We start from the raw sequence: 23,733 nt of genomic DNA on the forward strand, positions 1-23,733 counted from the left end.
TAAATAAATAAAACAAGGGAAGATTCTCAGCTGAGAGGACAAAGGGACAAGACTGATTTCAAGAAAGATGTAAAAGAGTTTGGAGAAACCATTGTGGCAAGTGAGACATTAGGTGAAAAGATAAAAGGCACAAAAGGATAGCCTTCCCAAAATGAGAACCAAATTGAGATTATGTTAACATAAATTTGAACTAGAGCAAAACATGGTTTTATAATTTTCTCTTGCTTCATTCTGCAGCACATAAATAGTAGTGAAGAGAGCAGATAGTGCTTCAAAATAAAATTGTTTTATATCAGTAGCAAGGTATCTATTAGCAGAAATGAGAAAGAACTGTATGAATGATTATATATTTGGGCCGTTGTTGAGGTGCCTGCAGATGCCAATCTGGTTCTAGCTCCTGTCTCCTAGCTCTATTCTCTATAGAAAAGAGACTTGAAGGCAGAAGATGGACACCACATACAAAAATGAGCCAAAAGGCCATTGTGTCTACAATTAAGAAACCATGAAAGAAGAGGATAATATGAAGTAAGGCTGGAAAGATAGATGGGCCTTATACTATTAAAGTTTAAATGCAAGCCTAAAAATATTCTATTTTTCCCCACAGGTGATAAGGAGTTATTGCAGACTTCAGAAAGTGGTGGCACTAAAAAGAGACAAGAATTTGGTCAGAACTGTTTTTAAATTCTTGCAAAAAAGATAGGCTAAATGATAATATGAAGAAAAGAATACTATTCTCAAAGAATAGTTTCTAATTGTCTTAGATCAATATATTAACATGAATGGAGTGTAATGGCCTGGGAACCTGTTCTGGAAACTGTACTATTAAATATTTTTATCATTACTTGAATAAATGCACAGATGGCACATATGAAATATGCAGTTGACAGAGCCAGGAAGGAACACAATGGATGAAAAAATTCAAGATCAGCAAAGACTGTAAAAGACTAGAAAATGTCTAAAAAAATCTTAAAAGGTAGAGTTTAAAAGGGATAAAAGTAAAGTCTTATACTTGGATAAATGAAATCAACGACAATAAAATGGAGAAAGCCTCATTAGAAAGCAGTTCATAATGAAAAAAGATTGAAGAACAGATTTAATAGTTCACCAGCTCAGTGAATCAGCAATGTGATATGGTAGCAAAAAATCAAAACAAAACAAACTACGAAACCCAACAATTACAAACACAATCTTGCTACATTAAGATATAGATTGCAGGAATAAAAAGATGATAATTCCACTGTACTACACCCTAATCAGACTACCTCTGAAGCATTTTTATCTTAATTTGGGACATCATTTTTTCCCCAATGTTATTCTCTTATCCTTTCAGACAGCCAATGCTCCTTATAAAAAATGAAAGAAAAGTGAAAAAACAGGTCAGCAAAACTAATCAACGTACCAAAAAAATCAGAATCCAGAATAAGGATCTAGAGTGAGAAATGGTGACTGGATTTTGCAATTAAAGTTCTTTGGTTACTTTGGAAAGAGCCTTTTTCAGTTGACTGATAGAGTCATTATACAGATTACAAAGAGTTGAAAAATAAAAGGAGAAAAAAATGGAACTTTCTGCTCCTGTCCCCTTCTTTGTCTCAGGACCTCCCTCAGATCAGTGCTTCAGTCAATTTCCATTCTTATTCCTAGGGCCTTCTCCTGGTTTTAATAACTTTAAGCTCTGTCTCTACCCCACAGCCTTCTCCAGGCTCCAGAAATCATGCTGCAAAGATCCTAGATGTTTCTTCCATATATTATGACCCCCACCTGCTGAGCCAATATCCCTTACAATTTTCATGTGCGCCTGACTCTCACAAGACATAATATAACCACCTGTTGTGAGGTTGGCTCTTAAGAAAGGACCCTCAACAGTCTAATTACCTGATTTTCTCAGTAGAACTCATTGATCAGTGATAAGCATAATACTTTCTCCCCCACACTCTACTCATTCCAGTAATTGTGAAGCTTCTATTGCACAAATACAGGTTCCTACTCCCAAATGCCTGCTCCCTTATTCCCAACAGCTGTAACCCCACCTACCCAATTTCTCATCTAGATCTACCTTTCCATTAGGTCCTCTAAAGACATATATAGAAAACAGACGCAATAAAATAATGTACACAATGACTACAACAATGTAAGGAGAAAAGACAATCATACTAAAAAAAAATGAAAAAAGAAAAAACCCAACCCAGAAGTAAATTATAAAGCTCAAGCATAAGTGAAAGGAGAAAATAACCCCAATCTACCTTTCATGAAGGTATGAGGTCCAAAGATGTTGCATATTACACACTATGAGAATTTTTCAATGCTTTGAGTGTACATAATTTTCCCCCTTAATTATTTTCTAATAATTTAAAAATATATACTATTTTTTATATGGGAGAACTCTGGAAGGTGGGGAGGGAAACCTGGGGAAATGATGATGATGTAAAAAACAAATGACATCAATAAACACTTTTTAAAAAAGAAAATTTTTACCTCAATACCTTGTAAGAATCTCAAACTTGAGATATGTAAAAATCATTCAGTATCTTCCTTCCCAAATTCATCTTAATCTCCCAAACCTGAGAATACCTCCACCTTTCTAATGAGTTAGAATCAGCACTTTAGAATTATAGTCAACTCTTTACCATCCTTCTCTCCTCCTACACTCATGCACAACTGGCTGCCGAGTCAAATTACTTATGCCACCACAATCTGTCACAACTGTTCTCTGTTCCCCATCACACAGGCCAGCTCTTCAACACATCTTAATGGCAATGTCTACTAACAGAACTCAATTCTTGTCTCTTTTCCTCTTCACTCCATCCTCCACACAAATGCGTCCCCCTACCCGCCAAAAAATCTTCCTAAATCACGATTCAAACCATTTTCTCTTTTCAGAAACAATCATTACAATGCAACCCTACTTGTCAGAACCTGTGAAGAACATTTGACAAAATACTTAAAAAGCTGCTTGCCATAGTGAATTCTTATTCTAATACCACAGATCACAGACTTGTTGAGTAATTTTTATGGCACTAGTATTCTACTGGGGTGTTTTTTAGAGATACCTATAGATTTTTTAATAGGATTAGTAATGTTTGAAACTGTTCATTCATCCAAGTGACAAGAAAATTGATGTCAGCTTATACAAACAAGAGTTTTACAGAATATCACAGCTACAGAATTCTAGGAAGGAGCAAAAATTAGTTATATCATCATAGTTTTCCCAAGTTTCCCTTCCCACTTCCCAGAGAGCCACTCCATATAAAAAATAGGATATTTTTAAAACTATTTTTTAAATTTCCTCATATTTCCTCATTCATTTCCTCATTTCACTTATGCTTGATCTTTATAATTTTGCAACATTTACTTCTGATTTTTTTTGTATGATTGTATTTTCTACTCACAATGTTGTAGTCATTGTGCACATTATTTTCTTGCTTCTATTTACTTTAGTCTGCATCATTTTATGTAGATCTTTCCTTGCTTCTCTGTATTCCTCATATTCACCATTTCTTATAGCACAGTAATATTCCATTACTTTTACAGAGAACTAAAATGGACTGGCCCCTTTTGAGAGAAAGCAGGTGTGTGACTTGCAAACACAAACAATGGCAAACTGTACAGAACTGTTTTGGCTACAAACTATAAAACTGACTTTGTAGGCCGGTATGGTGTAAGGAAAGGAATCTTCATCTGCATACCTAGATGGTTCAGCAGTTCTACTTTTAAATGTAATGTTAATTGGATAATAAAGATAAGGGTTTTGCAGATAAAGTATGTCTGATTTAGCAAGGCATTTGATAGATCCATGATACTTATGGATAAGATGGAACAGTATAGGCTAGTTGATAGTACATCGGTAAGTCATAAATGATTGAACAACTATATCCAAAAAGTGTTAACATCTGCATCGATGTTAACCTGGATGGAAATTTCTAGTGAAGAGCTTATAAGGATTTTGCTGTTGGCTGTATCAGAGATAGTATATTTATCAGAATTTCATAAACACATTAAGTCATAGGATGTGAATAAGAGAGGTCTCAATTAAGGATATCATACTAATGCCTAAAATAGGTATTGTTATTGTTAGCAGCACAAGATTATTTGCCTTCAGTCACTAAATCTTCTTAAGATATAAATCTTGTAAATGTTCTTTTTCAATTTTTTTCATGCTACTATATCCCTAGGACTAACAGAAAATGATAAAAAAAAAAAAAAAAAAAAAGTACTCTATCAGGAGTAAGTATACTCACAGAAACAAGTTACAACAGGATCACTGTGGTCAAAGAGAAAACTGATATTAAAAAATCTCCTAGTTTCTTTTATCCTGTTCCATAGTAGCTCGTCAAAACCTGCCAAGAAAAGAGAATATGCATATTAGTAAAAGCAACCTTTAAAAATAACTTGAAAATATTTAAAGGCCTATTATATTTAATCCCTTGCTTAAACTCAGTCAATATTAATTATCTGATAAGGGCAGCACACACACCTTGTATTATAATAGGCATTGCAGTGAAGAATAACAGAAAGAAATTATCTTTAATTTCAAAGAGGTTGCAATCTTAATGGAAGAATAATATGTACAAATGGAACAACTGAAGATAATCTTTAAATGACAATATATTGCTAAATGCAAACCAATATGATAGAAAATGAGTGGAACTCAGTAGTACTCACTTGACTAAGTGAGCTGCCTGGAATGCTTCCTACAGGAAGTCAACCTAGAAAAGGCAAGTGAAGCTGAGAGCTGTTCGTAGATAGGAAGAGAAATCAATACATAAAAGCAGAGAAGCAAAAACAAGTCCTAAGTAAAAGACATCAAGCCAATTAGATGAATCCATAGAGCAAGATGTTTACTTTGGAAGGGAAAAGTATAGTAAGATGAGTAAGAACCTCTAAAAACAAAAATTCTGCAGAACATTCCTATCTTATATGACTAAGAAAGATAAATCAGTAGAGAGAAATAAAGCAGTCAGAAAGATCAAATGAAAATGAAAAGAACACAATTAAGAAAAGATTATTTTATCCAAAAATTATACCACAAAGCAAGATATATACTTAACAAGAAATAGCAGTAAAGAAAATAAATTTGACTCAATTTATCTAATCTCATATGGAATATTGTGTTCAATTATGGGCATAGTTTAATAAGTATATTGGTAAGCCAGAAAATATCACATCCTCAAGCTTATTTTCTTATTTAAAAAATTTTATTTTTATTGCCTTTTGTTTTTACATCACATTTACTCCTAATTATATACTCTCTCTTCCATCCCCACTTTTTCAACCAAATGAATCATCCCTTAAAAAAAATTTTTTAAAGATTGGGGGGGGGGGATTCGTTTAGCAAAAACAGTAAACCTCAACCATGTTTGATAACATATGCAATATTCTATATTCATAGAACATCACTACTCCCACTTTGCAAATAAGGAAAGAGTCCAGCTCATTTTCTTACCAATATTTTCAGTATTCAGGATAAGATGCCTGTTTTTGCTGAACTACTCTCCCCTCACCATTTTTTAAAATCTTTGTTAAAAAGGATGGTGAAGAGTTTGTTACAAACATCTTAATAGTTGTTTTCCGTTTTTTTTTGGTCTTTTGATAGAATTCCCTCCTAGCTGTCTTCCCAATTTCCTCTTCAATTTTTCTAATGAAGAGGAAGCTATGAGGTAAGTACCCTCTCCTACACTCATTAACCCCACCATACCAATTATTATAAATTTCAGAGATAATAATGAACTATGTTTGCTTATAAGACTGAATGAAAATTCTTAGTGGCATCTTGACCATTACAGATTTCAAGCAATATGTCAATTATAATTGAGGTACTTTTCTACAAGAACAGAATATTTCCTCTTATTGGCCTCTGAACATAAACGAAAAAGCAAGAAAGCTTGTTGCCTTGCATTTACCATCTATGAAGTAAATAAAGAAGAATAGCAAACAAAATTGTATATAGCTCAGCATTTAAAAATTTTTAACTGACCAACTGAAAAATGCCCTAAACTTCTAAATGGATGGAGAAATCAACAAATACATTAATTTCAACTTTTTTCTTACAAAATTTATCCAATATAAATCAATTACCACAATTACTATCATACCAGTAGAGTTTAGAAATCACCTAAGTCAGACAATACCTAATCTTTTTAACCAAGAAGGGGGATGAGATAGTCAAAGACACCATCATTTCTGAGTATAAACACATTTGCAATATTTTATGGAGAAGAATGGTACAATATCATAGCATTATCAACTTATAAAATATGAGGCAATGGGGGAAAAAAAAACACATTTAAAAGAAAGCCTGGTGAGTGACTCAACTAAGTAACGTCATAAAGAGAGTTTTAAAGAGGAAACTGGGAGGTCAAAGAGGAAGAAAAATAGAAACATTCTTTTCTCCATCAAGGAAAAGAGAGCTGGCATATTTTCACTCTAGCATCACAGTCTCAGATGAAGTACCTAGAGCATTAGAAATGGCACTGAAAAAAAAAAAAAAGATGGACTAGACCAATTTTATAGATATCTGTGCTGGAAATGACAATCTGGAGCTGAAGAATTAATTTTTGAGTTATCTAAAGGAGGGAAAGATAATAAGGCATAGGGGGAAAATAGCTCGGAATTATTACCTTTAAAAAGTACCCTAAGGAATATCAATAACTACAAAAAACAATTGCTTATTTAACCTCACTTATATAAGACTTTTAGAAAAAAATAATCTCTACAACTCTCACCTGATGAAGATATAAGGGAATAAGACTTTCACAAACAGTACTTGCAAGTAGACCACATCTTTATAGTCATACAACTGAATGAAAAGTTCAAAGAACATAAGGTCCCACTGTATTTATTATTTCTTCATTTTTATCTTTGCATCCCCAACAACAAGCACAGAGCTTGACACACACAAAAAAGAGCACTTAATAAATGATAGAGCATTGGATTTAATCTAATAAGACAAAATTCAACAGGGATAAATGAAAAGTGTTGCTTTGAGACCAAAGCACAAAAAGGAAAAGGCATAGTTACTGAGTAGTTCTAAAAAAGAGCCAGGAATTTTAATAGACTCCAAGTTCCATGAGTCAATAGTGTGGCATAGGAGCCAAAAAAGGCCAAGATAGAATTGGACTGAATTAAGAGAGGTGATCAGAAGTTTGTGTTCAACCAAGATAACCAAGATGAAGATAGGCCTTAAGTTCATGCTCTACGAGAAATAGTTCAAATAACAAACATATTTGGACTGGAAAGGACAAGGCTCTGCAGACATAATAGCTGTGTTGTTTTTTGGGGGTTTGTTTTGTTTTGTTTTTAACCACTATCTTCCAAAATTTGCTTTTCAATTTTCAAAGCACTTATTCTTTTCAACCCCTATGATCCCCTTTCCTCAAACTCCCCCCCCAAAAAAAAATTCCTTTAATTCTAATGTCTTCTCTGTCGATTATTTCTAATTTATCTTGTACATACATAGTTTAACTGCAAACTCTTGTTTCCATAAGCAACACATCTTATAAAGTAACCTGTGTGAACCTCAGTTTCTTCATCTGTAAAATGAAGAGAATGGACTAGATAGTCTCTGAGGTCTCGCCAAGCTCTACATTTAGGATCCTATCTACTTCCAAATAGAAAACAACCTCTTTGAAGGCAAAGTATAGATTCCCTTTATTATCCAACAATATCCCAGCTTCTACCTTTGCTATGCTAGATACTCCAGTAGAAAGACACTCAACACCTCAAATCCACTGGGAAAATTACAGAGTGAATCTAATTTAGACAATTACAGAAAGGCTCACATGCAGAAGAACACTGGGATGAATGGGAATGAATGAATCTATGACTAGTCCCAATGATAAGGCAGAGTTCAGAAAACATATTCAATTGAAAACATGAGTATTATATATCAATATAGTAGGAATTAACTAGGTAAAAGTATAGGGGCCAGAATCAAAAATCATTCTGAAATAAAAGAGATAAAAAGCTAATGGATTGTGTGGCTGTTAAGGATTACAACTACTACCATCACTCAATCTGTTTAATCCATGATCTTGAGTATAAAACATTACAGAAACAGGGCATTATGAAACATTTGTAGGATTCAGATGTTCCAAAACTAAGCTCACAAGTTCAAAGTTCTGAGCCCAAAATTTAAGTGCTGAGTCAAGACTCTTTTAGCTAAGTGCGCCATGAAAGCAGCACTAGACCTGGAATCAGGAAACCCTCAGTTCAAATATGGGAGGAAAAGATGAAAAAGAGAGGAAGGAGAAAAGAGTAGAGATAGCATTTATACAGGGCTTATGATGTGCCAGGCACCATGCTAAGTAAGCACTTTACAAATATTACTTAATTTGATCTTCCAAACAACCCGACAAGAAAGGTACTCTTATTATTCCCATTTTACAATTCAGGAGACTAAGGCAAACAGGGGTAAAATGACTTGCCCAGGATCACAAGGCTAGGAGACAAGAGTCAAACTCCATGCCCAGCACACCACCCAAATGCCTCACAAAGAGAGGTAATAAAGGTACCTGTCTACTGGGGTAGCTGTGAGAACCACTTGTAATCTCTGTACCTGGATAGTCCTTGTCCCTGTGCTTAGCGCAGAGCAGGTACATGTTGGTTCTTTCCTTTCCCTTCTTCCCCAAGTTCCTCAGAACTTCGGGCAGCCAGAGCCTGGCTCCGAAGTTCCCCCAGACTCAAAGGGCACTCCTTGCCTTGGCTCCGACCCTTTGCAATCGACCCAATCTGCCTTACTGAGATGCCTCCCTGTGCTTCACAGTCAGGAAACAGGACCACAGAACAGTGAAGTGGGGGTCGTGGGGGTCGTGGGGGAGTCGGAGCTCCGCTCAGTTCTGACACATTACCTGTGTTATCACAGCCAAGTTACTACTCTGCGTCCCAGCTTCTCATCTGGGAAATAAGGGCCTTGGCCACCACAGCCTCTGAGGTCTCACTGGGCTCTAAACCCATAATCCCATGATCCCTTGGGGGCTCCCTTACACGGAAGAGAGAAAGGTAGGTACAGAGATGCACATTAGCACAAATCAGGAAGGCAGAGAAAACATGACCATGGATGTCAGTCTTTAATAAGAGCAGTAGCAGCAAGAATAAGAAATGAAATTTATATAAATCTTAATAACTAACACATAGTAACAAAGTTAGCATGACAACAGAAAGCTGGCCTTTTTAATCAAAAAGATCTGGTTCCAATGTTCAGTAAACACAAGAATATAAACTACTTGGAGAAAAATGTCCTACTTGAAGAGGGACTGTAGAGAAAACTGGAAAACAATGCTCCCATCAACAACAACGCCTTATTGATTTGAAATTCATTCAAATTAAAGTTATTATTTATTTAGTGAAATTATGATTTTCTTTATGGTCTGTGGGCCTACCAACCTGATATCTTTACTAAAATAATCTATTGTAATTATGGAAGTAAGTATGCATACAGTGGCAACAATGGCCAGAACAGCATTTGCTATTTGGTCAATTAGAACTTGAATCAAGGTGCCTGCAGGGCTAAGGTATTTTATGGTTTCCATTATTTTAAAAGTTCTATGTATTTAAACAAAAGTTTTTAGTTCCACTACTAATTTTTTTTTTTTACTAATTTTACTAAAATTACTAATTTTTTCCTGGTTCTCAAAAATCAGCTGAAATCATTTCTGTTCAAGTTCCTAATAATATACAACTATTTTCTTTATTTTGCCACTTTGCTCCAACATACTAGTGTTCTTTCTCAGATCTTTATTATGTTTAGTCATGAGTAATTATTCATTCAGTCTTTTCAAGACAATCTTTTCAAACCAGGAAAAAGTCAAGGAGGACCTGCAATGTTTGTGGTTTTTAATGAATTAAAAAACTACCACAATCCACAGATGTTACTTGGCTAGAGAAGCTGAATTGGGAATATTGGGGAAGTTGGAAAGAAAAATCTTTCTGGAACAGAAACTGTCTTTAAACCACTCCTCAGCTGTTTAGCTGCCACCTAAGTAGAATGTAAGAAATTAGATATTTAACAAAGAGGACCATAGAGTACAGTGCCTTCACATCACACTTTCTCTAGATTATCAAATTCGAAGCTTCTTTAACAGTGGTTCACAACCCTATGTGGGGATTGTGAAAAATTTGGCAACAGCAAAAGGTATCAAATATTCCCCAAAGATTTAAATTTTTATATAAAAATAAACAAGCAGTCCATCTGATTAGTATGCAAATTTGCTTTCATCTTTAATAAATGGCAAAATTATATGCATGCCAAAGAATTGTTTTAAAATAAATGTCTTTATTATTATAAGTAAATATTTGATTTTTATATCTAGGTTATATACCTATATATCCAGAGTCATGTAAAAAATTTTCAAGTGAAAAGGGGTTATGAATGGAAAGAGTTTAAGGAATCCTGGTCTAATTCATAGGATATTTGTGGTGATTTTTAATTCCAGTTTTCTTTCCCTCCCAATGTACTTCTTTCCTTGCATCTTAACTGCTATCTAATCAGTATCTTCTTAGAAAAGGCAAGCTATTTTTAACATCATCCTAATGAAAACAATGTGTGAAAAGCAAATGTCCAGTAATATCTTCAAATGTCAAGTATGTGAAAGACTGATTAGTTGCCAGTTTGCAATATCCTTGTGACTAGGTCCCATTCCCACCTGTAACCTTCTAGGTTTTTTTTTTTTTTTAATAAATTTTTATTGACAGAACCCATGCCAGGGTAGTTTTTTACAACTTTATGCCTTGCACTCACTTCTGTTCCGATTTTTCCCCTCTCTTCCTCCATCCCCTCCCCCAGATGGCAAGCAGTCCTATACATGTTAAATAGTGTAACCTTCTGTTAAAGAATTGGAGTTTACAAAACCTCCAATAACAACTAAATGTCTTTGAGTTTTGATCTTTTTCATACTGCACATGGATACTGCACTAATAGTGAGGCCAGGTCTGGTAAATAGCACTGTCAACAAAGGGCCTGGGTTTGAACCTCAGTTCTATATATGACCTGTATGACCCCTCCCAAATTGGGCCTCAGATTCCTACTTATGAGTGTTTACCTATGTCCCCTCTCACATGTTCTTCATATCTCTGAACTTAGGAATTTATAGAGACAGAGGCACTTAGATGGCACAATATATGAAGTCCTGGCCTGAAATTAGGAAGCACTAAGTTCAAATGCAGATTCAGACACTATAGGACCCTGGACAAGTCACTTAACCTGTTTGCCTCAGCTGTACAGCGAGAGAGATAATAATAGCACCTACCTCCCAAGAGTTGTTGTGAGGATCAAAGGAGATTATATAGATGCCAAATATTCTACTTAACACTGAAAGAAGCACCTATAAAACACATTAGGTTTTAAAACATACCTCTCTGTTACACTATTTTAACTTAAACTTTCTTTCATATTATCATATGTATTTCAGCAATCTTTAAACTACCTTCCTATGGTCATAAAATACAGGAAGCCAGAAGTTTCCTTCTATTCTCCTCTAATGTGTTTCTCAATCCTTTGTGATCTGGTTTCCAGTCTTCTTTCTTTTTTTATTCTTTTGCTGAGGCAATTGTGGTTAAGTGACTTGCCCAGGGTCACACAGCCAGGCAGTGTTAAGTGTCTGAGTGCAGATTTGAACTCAGGTCCTCCTGACTTCAGGGCTGGTGTTCTATCCACTGAGCCACCTACTTGGCCTTCTGACCTTATTTCTTAATTGAAACTTCTCTCTCCAAAGTGACCAGTGATCTAGTTTTACAATCTGATGTGGTTTTATTTTCAATCATGCATCCTTCTTGACCCAGTCTCTTCAACACAAGTTAATCATATTCTCACATTTTTTTTTTAAGTATGACACACCTCTCTCTTTAGTCTCCTCTTACCAATCTGACTGTTCCTCAGCCTTAGTATGATGATGAAAACATTTACATAGCACTCATTACATGCCATGCGTTATGCTAATTACCATCCATACTCTAATGTCTACCTATGGATCTTCCCCAAGGCTTTGTCTAAAGTCCCTTTCGACTGTCATTTAATATTACTCTTGGTGACTTCATCCATTCCCTAGAGTTGAAATGCCATCTCTACACAGACAGCTCCCAGACACATATACTATATTCAGCTCTAGTTTCTTTTCTGATATCCAATCACAATGCATCATCAATGGCTATTGGACATTTTCAACTCAGTGGCCTATAGGCAGCTCAAACTTAATACATTGTCCCCCCAAAATCATCATTTTGTCTCATAAACCCATTCCTTTAATGAAATTCCTTATTTCCAGTTAATCAAGGTAGCACTCACAAGCATCCCTAATGTTCAATTCTTTCTTACCCCATGTATCTAATCTCATTATTTCTACTACAATATCCCCTTTCTCTACTCATACAGCCATCACCCTAATTCAGATTACCATTACCTCCTGTCTAGAATATCCTAATATTCTCCTCACTAGTCCCCTTGTCTCCATTTTCTCCCCTATTCAAACTACAATAAAACTGCCAAATAGATTTTCTTAAAGCATTAATCTGATATCACTTCCCTACTCAAAAAATTTCACTGGTTCCCTATTAGGTGTAGGATTAAATACAAACTTTCATTGTTTCATTTAAAACATTTCACAACCTGGTTTCAATCTAACCTTCCAGCTTTATTATACTGATTCCCTTCCCTTTAAACTCTCTATGGTAGTCAAAATGGCCTTTTTATTTCTTATATATAACACTTTATCTCCCATCTTTGTGTCTTTTACTGGCTGGCCTCCAAACCTAAAATGTACCTGTCCTTTTTCCAGCTGTCTTTTAGAATTTTTGGTTATCTTTCATAGATCAAGCATCATCTGTTACATGAGCCTTTCCTGCTGCCCTGAGCTGCTAGTACCTTCCTTTAAAAAAAAGGAACAAAAACTTATATTTATTTAGGAGATAGGAACCAAACCTGTCATTTCGCTGATAGCAAAGAAATGCCAAATGAGAAAACTACTTTTACTCATGAAGGTCAGTTGGCATTGGCAGAGAAACTTATAGTATTAGGAGAGAAACTTATAGCATTAGCAAGTTACCTAAAATATATAGATGCAAAAATGGAGACACTAAACCAGGGTCCTCAAACTTTTTAAATAGGGGGCCAGTTCACTGTCCCTCAAGACTGTTGGAGGGCCGGACTATAGTAAAAACAAAAACTTTTATTTTGTGGGCCTTTAAATAAATAAACTTTATAGCCCTGGGTGAGGGGGATAATCATCCTCAGCTGCTGCATCTGGCTGATGGGCCGTAGGCTAAGGACCCCTGCACTAAACCCTATAGTAACACTTTGACTTAGAATACTACATACCAATATTATTTATATTCCATTGTATTTTAATTTATTTTGTTAAATATTTCCCAATTACATTTAAATAAACTTCTCAGTCTATGTCTGACACCTCAGGCCTAGAACACCAAGAGGCTAAATGATTTGCCCAGTCATATAGTCATTACATGTCAGAGACAGAATTTGAACTCAGGACTTTTACTAAGTCCATTCTCTAACCATTATGCCAATTAGTCTCTCATTTATGTATTTATTTTGTAGGTATTTTGTTTATGCTTCTATCTTTGGATTCTGCCTCCCCCAAGGAACATAAGCTCCTTGACTGAATTCAGTAGTTCTTTTTATTTAGATCACAGTGTTGTTGTTTGTCTGTCTTTGCATCACTAGTGTCTGACACACAGCAGGCATAAAATACTTTCTGATTGATCAGTTTTTTCACTTAAAATGCTGTCAAGGGCAAAAAGACTTTTAATGTCCAGTACTGAATATACTTGGTATTACAGGACTTTTAAAAAGCATATTTGATATTATCATACAGAAGTTTATTTAAAATGCTATCAAGGACAAAAAGGCCTGTCTTACTGAATGAACAGAGTATTACAGAACTTTTTAAAAAAGTTTATCTGATATTACCATCCAGAAAATAATCTTTCTCCTAGCTTTATGTAATTGCAAAAATGAAAATTATAACAGATGATGCTAGCTAACTCTATAAATTTATAAAAATGGTTTTTTTTTCAGTTATTTTTTCTGGTCCATCTTTTAATTTCAAATTCCTCATTTTACAGAAGTAAATTTACATGTATTAATATCCCACTCTTACATTTCAAGGACAAAAATGGGGGGAGGGAGAAAAATCACCAAAAGTCAATTAAAAAAACAACAAAAAAAAAATAACAACAAAAAAAAACCCCACAACTTAATCTTAGCAAACTAAATATGAATATCAGGTTTAAGAGTTTCACAAAGGAATTAAAATGCTGTAATTTAAAAGTCACAAGTGCTGAAGTTAAAAACTGGAAATTCAACACTATTTAAAACCTACTTAAAACACTATTCAGTAGCTATACTTATAGATCATGGGTGGCGAACAAAAGAAGAATGATATATTTATATACGTCTCTATTGTTCTAATCGTTTCGAATGCCACCTATCTCTGAGGAAAGCCTGAGATTAATCTAAGATGCTTGGCTAAGCTAATGCTGGCAACAGAACTAGTCAAAATAATGGGCCTATCAATAAATACTTCCAGTGAACTAGTAATTTGTTGCATTGCCAATTAGTACACCTTAGTCAAACCTGGCTGTAAATTGACATTACATCTTCAAATTGGAATAGATGGCCCCTTTCAGTTCAAGTTCATCCCTGTGACACAGGATGGAGTGGTATGGGGCCTGCTAACCTGGAAAGCTGATTAGAGAATTGGATGACTTCTTCCTATACAAACGGTCTTTATAATATGATCATGCATTATCTTTTTTGCAGGGGAGAAGAAAAAAGAGAAAGGAACTTGAGGTGGGCAAAAGAGTAAAGGTATATATAGACTGCTGTTTCTGCAGGTTGGACTTGCTCTCCTCACTTTAAATCAAGATGGAGGGGGATAAGGAGAACCTCTCAGAAGTCTCCTTCAAGTCTAAAAATGTAAAAAGCCAAATCAAAAAACTATCATTACTTTGACATCATTATTATTTAATGATCATAATAGCCATTATTTGTAATGTTTGGGCTAGCTTTCTGGAGGTCCTCCGGACGGGCCTTGGTCTCAGCAGGATAGTCAGGAATAGAGTCTAAAGTCTTTATTCTCACAGTCTGTCTCCTTCACAGTCTGATCCAGTCTTGATATTAGTGGAGAAGTGCAGAAAGCAGGAGAGCCACCAGGAGAATGGTCAAAGATGGAATGTCTTATCTTCCAGTCCTCAGTCCTTAAATACTTTGGTACGATTAATCATTATGGCACACTATGTATGTGTGAACTAGAGAACCATTACATCACCATGCTAAGTACCAAGTATATGTATACTAAAGAACCATCATCTCATCAATTCCGCTGAGTAAACACCTTGTCGAAAGTATTCTTGTTTCAAGTATACTTTTCCAGAGTTCTGGCCCGCTACAATTATTATATTTGTTGAGCGTGCAAAGAAAATTTTACAATTGAGTCTCTCTTTACAATCTAGAAAAAAATAGTGCTAAAACTGGTACCATATTCTTTCTGCATTAACATTTCTGCAATCTGGTTCAAAAAAACAAATTAAAACTTAATTAAGAAGAGATCAAATAAAAAATCAAGACAAAATAAGTTAGAAATAATTTACTAAGAATAACAGGAGATGAATCTAAAATCTTTTACCCTGGAGTTTTAAAATTACAGTAACTCCATATTGGTCTAAATATAGACCATACTTAACTAAAATTCTAACTTCCTGAAAAAACAGAAAGATCATATTCCCCTCTTATGCAATAAGATTTAGGGATGAAATACAGACTATTCTCTGACCAATATTGCATATTATTGTATTCATAAGGAAAGGAATGAAATGTAGCACGAATTCGTTTATTAAGCATTGTGCTAGATGCTGGTTCTGCTCAGCTCCAAAAATTAAAACTAGAAACAATAGGTAGAAGTTGAAGAAAGGCAATGTAGGGGAAAATTTTCTAACAAATGGAGCTATCCAGATGTAAAATTCCTTTCTTGGGAAATTATGGATGATGGATAACTTGTCAGATACCTTGTAGATGATTCATTTAAGATTGAATTAGATTCTCAAATTTACCTATCCTGCTACAAACTTCCTGCTGACCTCCATCTTCCATCTCCAAATGAATTTTAGACATCTTGAACAGGATGTCCAATGGACATCTTAAAACTCAATATGTCCAAAACAGAACTCATTATCTTTCTCCCTTCCCTTCCTCCTCTCTTCTCTATTATTATTCTCCTAGTCTCTCAGGCTTACAACCTAAGAATTATGCTGGACTACTTACATCGCTATCCAATCTCTTGCTAATGTCTGTTAATTTTACCTTTGCAACATCTCTAAATAGGTCCCCTTCCCTCTTCTGATTCTACCACCTCTCTTGTACAGGTCCTCATCATCTCATGCTTGGACAGCACAAACAGCCTGTAAATAGGTCTGGCTTGCTCAACGCTTTCCCCTTTGTAATCCATTCTTCTTTCAGTCATTAGAATGATTTTCCTAAATCTGATCCTGTCACCTTACTCGATAAACTTCAGTGGCTCCCTATCACCTCCAGGTTCAAACACAAAATGGCATTCAAAGCCCTTTATAACTCAATCCCCTCCTACCTTTCCAGTCTTCTTACACTTTACTCTCACAGCATTCATTAATTCGAACACCAGGCTGTTGAAGTAACAACATACTCCATATCTCTCAGCTCGGGGCATTTTTACTGGCTGTGCCCCATACCTGGAATTCTCTCCATTCTCTGCTCCAACTAATAATATTCCTGGCATCCTTTAAGTTCCAATAAAAAAAAAAATTCTTTACTGGAAGCCTTCTTCAACTCCTATTGATTCCAGTGCCTTTCTTCTATTAATTATTTCCTATTTATGTCATATATAGCTTGCTATATATATTTGCTTGCATGTTGTCTCCCCCTCCTTAGATTATAACAGACAAGAACTGTCTGTTGCCTCTTTTTCTATGCCTAACCCTTAGCACAATGCCTGACATATGGTAGGCATTTAATGTTTAAGAATTATTCAATTTTTAAAAAATTTGGAGAAGTTCTTTCACTGCCAATGAACTTAAACAATAAAATATTGCTATTTTAAAGAAAGTTTAGAGGGAAAAAATGAAAGAAGTGTGCATGAGCCAGGTAGATTTTGTAAGAGTAACAAGTTAACTTGGTTTTAATGAATAGTCTCAGGTCGCTTTATGGTTTTCTTTTTCAGTCAACAAACATTTATTAAATATCAAGCACTGTGTTAAGTACTAAGAATACAAATATAAGCAGAGCAACAGTTTCTGTTCTCAAGAAGCTTTATACCTCTGTGTAACTCCTCACCACTCAGATACTAAGATTTCAAGGTCAAATGAGCATCAAGTTGGAAGCATAGTCACTTTCTTCAGACAATTCAACTCTTTAAATTTCCCCAAAAAGGAACTATGTGTTGAGCTTAGAACAATTACAGCTGAATCCAAAGGAAAAAGAGTAAACCCTAACAAGGTAAAAGCCTTAGGAATTAATACAAGAAAATTATAATGCTGTGTCCCTTCGCTACTGGCCTCAATGCTGTAGTGGAAACAGTCTCCATCTCCTCCTCGCTCATGCCTCCCCACTGCAGAGACTCTGCACAACTTCTGCCATTCATTCCCTTGCAATATGTGTGTGTGTGTGTGTGTATAAATATATTTGAAGAGGACTGTTTGTGGGAAGGGATCCTTAAAAACCTGCTGTCTTCTAACTGGGGCCTTTCCTTATGTCAGAGACCCTCAAGGCTACAAAGATTCTTTTCAAAACATCATTACTAACTCTCACCCCTCCACCCATGGAGGATAAAAGAGGAGTAAGGAATTAGGGGTGGGAGCCTAGATACCTCAATAAATCATTCAAGAAGGAAAACAGAGGTGGTTTTCTCAATTTTCTCAAAACCCAGTCACCTTAAAAAGTAACCCAGGAAAGGGATGCAAACAGTGGAAGACTTGTGAACCCAGCTTAAGGAGTGAACACATAGCAAAGGTGGAAAAGCCAGAAAATGAATGTTGGTAGAATTTTTTAAGGAGTAGGAATGAAGGGGTAGGAGAGGAGAAACCACCATATTCCAAAAGAAACTCCCAATAAAGCCCAGAGCAGAATTAAGAAAGAGGACACTAAAAAAGAAAAACAAACTCCCCCAAAATCTTAACAAATATAGGAAAAAGGAACATGATCCAATGCCTGAGGAAATACATAATCCTACGGATTCCCAAAAGACTAGAACAAAAACATTTCTGAAATAATTAGCATATTTCATCATGAATGCCCTGCAATCACGAACTCTTATTGAAGACAGTTCTACAGTTTTCAAAGTTATTTGATTTTATATCATTACATCATACTATACCATTTACACCAGTACAAATTATCTTTCTACTCCTGTTAAGTTTGTTCTTCATAAGCTTGCAAAAGTCCTCAAAATGGTTTATTTTTTAAAATGCCTTCATTGGGAGGCAGTGAGGTGGAAGAGTGAATAAAGCAGGAGAACTGCAGTCAAAAAGACCTGATTTTTAACTCTTGTCCCCAGACACATATTAGTTGCATGATCCTAATAGGGTCACTTAGCCTCAACAGTCAAATGGGGAAAACAAACAGCACCAACTTGAAGGACTGTTGTAAGGATCAAATGAGATGTTTGCAAAAGGCTTATCATAGTGTCTGGCACATAGTAAGCACTATATAAATCCCAACTTTTGTTATTATTCTTTTTATAATATTGATACCATTGAAAAACTGTTCTTCTGGTTCTGCTTGCTTCACTCTGCATCATTTTATGTCTTTCCATGTATTTTTAAAAAATTATCTATTTCCTTATTTATTTCTCACAACACAATAATACTCCAGCACATTTAGATACCACAACTTATTCAAACATTCCTAAATTTATCCCTTTAGATTCCTGATTTTTTAAATCACAACAAAAAAGAGCTGATATCAGTATTTTTGTACAGGCCTAACAATTCCATACAAAGCAAAATAAATGACTATGAAGACACAGCACAAAAATAACAACTTAAAAATCATTGGTTTCCCAGGAAAAAAAAAAAGTGACAAATCAAATACCCTGAATGCCAAGGCAAGAAGAAAATCTACAACCTTTGAATACAGAAAACAAAACACCAATAGAGAAAAATCAAACGATACCTTCCAGGAAAAAAAAATTTAACCATGTTTCAAATTCCAAGACATAGAGAGTCAGCTAGTCAGCAAAAAAAGCATTTGTTAAGTGCTACACTGCAGGCACTGTGCTAAGCTAAATTCTGGGGATACAAACAAAGGTAAATACATTTTCTGCTCCCTTAGAGCTCACACAATAATGGTGGAAAGAAACAACATTCAAAACATTATCTACATACAAGACACATACAGATTGGATAGGTGAGCTATGACAGAGTGAATAGTAAAGGATAATACTTTGGCTGCAACTCTAGATGGTTAAATTTAACTATTTCAGTGACAAAAAGAGTTGCAACTATGAGCATGATCTTCAAATATAAAGGAAAAGAAATTCAAATAACAAAGATTATTACACAGCAATGAGAAATCAAAGAAGGTAATGGAATATTGTATTCCAAAAAAGTAAAGGAGTTACAAAGCTGCAACCCCAGATAACATACTCTGTAAACCCAAGCATAATCATCAATGTTCAAGAAAAGGCAAGAAAGTAAGGCATTCCAGAGAGAGAGAAAAACTCGGAAATAAAAGTAGTGTCTGTATCACTTTACTTGTTAGCAATTCTGTTCCACTACATAATTGGGCTGCAGACCTTAAAAATGGAGGGCCTGTCCAAAGGTACCACATGTTTCAAATTAAGCTTAGTGATATGTATTACTGTAGCCCTTTGCTCTATCTCTGCAAGATGTGTCCTTTAGGATAGCAAATGTGCTTTAAGATTTCAGAATTTTTACTTCAGTTAATAATAGTGCAAGGTGATGGGTTAAATTTATCTTAAATTTGCAAAGCATTTTCCAGGTTAAAAATGATTATGTTTGTATATATACAACACATACACATTAAAAATATACATATATAGACACATTCACACATATCTACATACATATATGTATGTGTGTATATGTAACTACTGTAGCAAAAAAAAAAAAAAAAAAAAAAAGGCTGCTAATGAGTTGCTTAAAAAAAAAAAAAAAAAAAACACCAGAATCAAGTACTGTACAACTAGACATGAGCTCTCTGAGTTGCAATACTATTTCATTACAATTCTCTATAAGTCTTTAATATATTCAGAGCATGCTAATAGCAACTTTGAACCTGCCATAGTAATGGTAGCAGCAATAACAGAAAACTCAAAAGCAGAGTAGAGGAGTAACTGCCTGCCTTCCTATTCTTACTTCGAACTATAATTATTTTTTAATTTAGTATTTTATTTTTTCCTAGTTATATGTGAAAACAGTTTTTAAAACTTTGAGTTCCAGTCCCTTCCTCCCTTCATTCCAAACCCTCACTGAGAATGCAAGCAATTCAATATAGGTCATATATATGTAGTCATGCAAAACATTTCCATAATAGCCATGTTATAAAAGAAAACATAAAACAAGGGAAAAAACCAAACCTCAAAAAAGTATGCTTCAATCTAAATTCACACACCATCAGGTCTTTCTCTGAGTATATATCCAATGCTATCGCATTTTTCATCATAAGTTCCTCAGAACTGACTTGGAACATTTTATTGCTGAAAATAGTTGTGTCATTAACAGTTGATCATCTTATAAAACTGCTGTAACTTTGTACACACTACATTTCCCTTTGCCTCAACTCATGGAAGTCTTTGCAGGTTTTCCTGATGAGCATCCTACTCATTACTTCTTACAGCACAATTGTATTCCATCATAACTATATACCACAATTTATTCAATCACTCCCCAAGTGATGGACAACCCTTTAATTTCCAATTCTTTGCCTCCAGAAAAGAGCAGCTATAAATATTTATACATATAGATCCTTTCCCCTTTTTAAAATCTTTTTGGGGGGATATAGATCACTACTAGTAGTATTGCTAGGTCAAAAGATATACATGATTTTACAGCCCTTTGGGCATAGTTCCAAATTACTGTAGAGAATGGTTGAATCAGTTGACAACTCTACCAACACTGCATTAATATCTCATTTTTTCCACAACTCCTCCAACACTTGTCATTTTCCTTTTCAGTACAAAATAGATATGATAGTACTTCAGAATTGTTTGAATTTGCATTTTTTCAATCAATAGTAAATTAGAGAATTTTTTTTCCTATGGTTAATTAGAGCTATGATTACTTCATCTAAAAACTGTTTTATAAGTTCATTTATCAATTGGGGAATAGCTCTTAATTTTAAAAATTTGATTCAGTTCTTTGTATTTTTGAGAAATGAGACCCTTATCAGAAAAACTAGTTTCAAATTTTTTTATTACAATTATTCTTGCTAACTGTATTTCCTTCCTATTTATTCTATTCTCTCTCACCTTATCCTTCCTCAAAAGTGTTTTGCTTCTGACTACCACCTCCTTCAATCTGCTCTATCGTCTATCACTCCTTCCCTTTTTCTTATCCCCTCCCCCTCCACTTTCCTGTAGAGTAAGATAGATTTCTATATTTAATTTAGTGTGTATGTTTTTCTCTGAGACAATTCCGATGAGGTAAAGTTCACTCTCTTTGTTACTTCCTCCCTCATTCCCCCTCCACTTTAAAGGCTTTTTCTTGCCTCTCTTTTGTGTGATAATTTACCCCCATTCTACCTCTCCCTTTTCCTTTCTCCCAGTACATTCCTCTCACCTCTTAATTTTATTTTTTTTAGATATCATCCCTTCACATGAGCAAGCTCTTACAAGTATTATCTTTTTATGTAGAAATGTAAACAATTTAACCCTATTAAAACCCTTATAATTTTCCTTTCATATTTAACTTTTAATGCTTATTCAGAGTCTTATATATGAAAGTCAAATTTTCAGTTGATTAAACTCTGGTCTTTCTAACAAGAATGCTTGAAAGTCCTTTATTTCACTAAATATCCACTTACCCCCTTAAGGATTATACTCAATTTTGCTGCCTGATGCTTGCTTGTGATCCTATTTCCCTTAACCTCTGGAATATCATATTACAAGCCCTCCAATTCTTTAATACAGAAGCTATTAAATTTTGTGTTATCCTGATTGTGGTTCTACAATACTTGAATTATTTCTTTCTGGCTACTTGCAATATTTTCTCCTTGACCTGGAATTTGGCTCTAATATTTCTGGGAGTTTTCATTTTGGAATCTCTTTCAGAAGGTAATTAGTGGATTCTTTCAATAACTATTTTAGCTTCTGTTTCTAGAATATCAGAGCATTTTTCCTTTCAATTTCTTGAAAGATAAGCTTAGAGTCTTTTTGATCTTGGCTTTCAGGTAATGCAATAATTTTTAAATTATCTCTCCTGGATCTATTTTCCAAGTCAGTTGTTTTCCCAATGAGATGTTTCACATTGTCTTCTAACTTTTTTCATTCTTTTGATTTTATTATTTCTTGATTTTTCATTGTCATTAGCTTCTAGATCACTACTGATTAGAGAAATACAAATTAAGACAAGTTGGAGATACCACTTCACATAATAAATATTGGAGGATATGTGAGAAAACTGCTCCAGAATTTGTTTAGTCATTATTTAGAAGTTTTTGGAGGGGTTCAGAGAAGAGCTCAGGCAACTCCCTGCCTTTACTCTGCCATCTTGGTTCCACCTCCCCTGCAACCTTTTAACCCATTAAAAGGAACTGTATACAATATTTAATACAATATTTAAAGGGACAGAATTTGGAAAAGTATATCTATCTATTTTTTACTTTACTCTTTTCCTTGCTGTCTTGATCTCACAACTCATGCCTTTGCACTGGCTGTCTGCCATACCTGTATATTATGAATAAGCATTTATTAAATACTATGTGCCAGCCTACACATACTAATAGTTTCTTGAAATCATAGGTGAGAGCTGGGTCAGAGGCAGATCTCTCAAAGGTCTATGAGCATTCCTGAAAAGGCTCATACCATAGGTGTTACTTCTCCTTAATATATACCACGGAATCTATCTGTCTCCCAGTTCTCACCTATGGCTCTATTAAGCTATGAAATGCACAGTGATACACCCTGATAAAATCATCCCAGCAGACAGGCTAACTCAAGTTAGGAGTAACTAAGAGGCCTCAAACCCATTGGTGAATTAGAGGAATGTCTACCCCATGCATGTGGATACTTTCCCTGGCAGAAAGGGTGGAAGGGAATAATTTGTTCCAATGGCTAGGAAGGCAGCTGAAGCAGACATCATGAAGTGCTTGATCAGACATTAAAGACACCAACACTATCACTGCATCCCAGGCCATTGCCAGTGATCTTGACTTTTGTTCTGCTACTAGATTTTAGTGACTCTAGAAAAGAAAGTAAGGCTGGCAACTTAATGCAACTCTGCCTCACTTAAATGTAATTCACATGCAAATAAAGACATTACCCATTATATACTATTATACTCCAGCATCGTGATGTTATTGGTCTTCTTCAAAAACAAAAGACAAGCAACATATAGTCAGGCTCTATACCAAGTGCTGCAGACACAAAAAGCCAAAAAACATGCAGACAGTCCCTGCATTCAAGGAACTTTCCCCCAGTCAAAAAGACAGTCATAGATTCATATAAAATATAAATTTAAAAGAGCAGATTACAACCACTGAAAGGAAAGATGAAATGACTGAGTGAACTAAAAAGTCCT

At 35.0% G+C, this 23,733-nt stretch overlaps 1 protein-coding gene across 16 annotated transcripts in view; it reads right to left on the reverse strand.

Moving 5' to 3' along the window:
- Positions 1 to 23,733, reverse strand: part of PTK2 (protein tyrosine kinase 2) — a 368,410-nt gene that overhangs the window by 315,810 nt on the left and 28,867 nt on the right. For 12 of the 16 annotated variants that reach the window (XM_031947265.1, XM_031947245.1, XM_012541848.3 and 9 more), the window contains exon 2: positions 4,236 to 4,334. In XM_031947265.1, coding sequence (XP_031803125.1) covers positions 4,236 to 4,334 — 99 coding nt within the window. Of the gene's footprint in view, positions 1 to 4,235; positions 4,335 to 4,659; positions 4,975 to 23,733 lie in introns of those variants that run through there. The other 4 variants (XM_031947251.1, XM_031947252.1, XM_031947256.1 and 1 more) reach the window with 2 other exon arrangements.

Source organism: Sarcophilus harrisii, chromosome 1, assembly GCF_902635505.1.
Source record: "Sarcophilus harrisii chromosome 1, mSarHar1.11, whole genome shotgun sequence".
NCBI classification, from domain to species: Eukaryota; Metazoa; Chordata; class Mammalia; order Dasyuromorphia; family Dasyuridae; genus Sarcophilus; species Sarcophilus harrisii.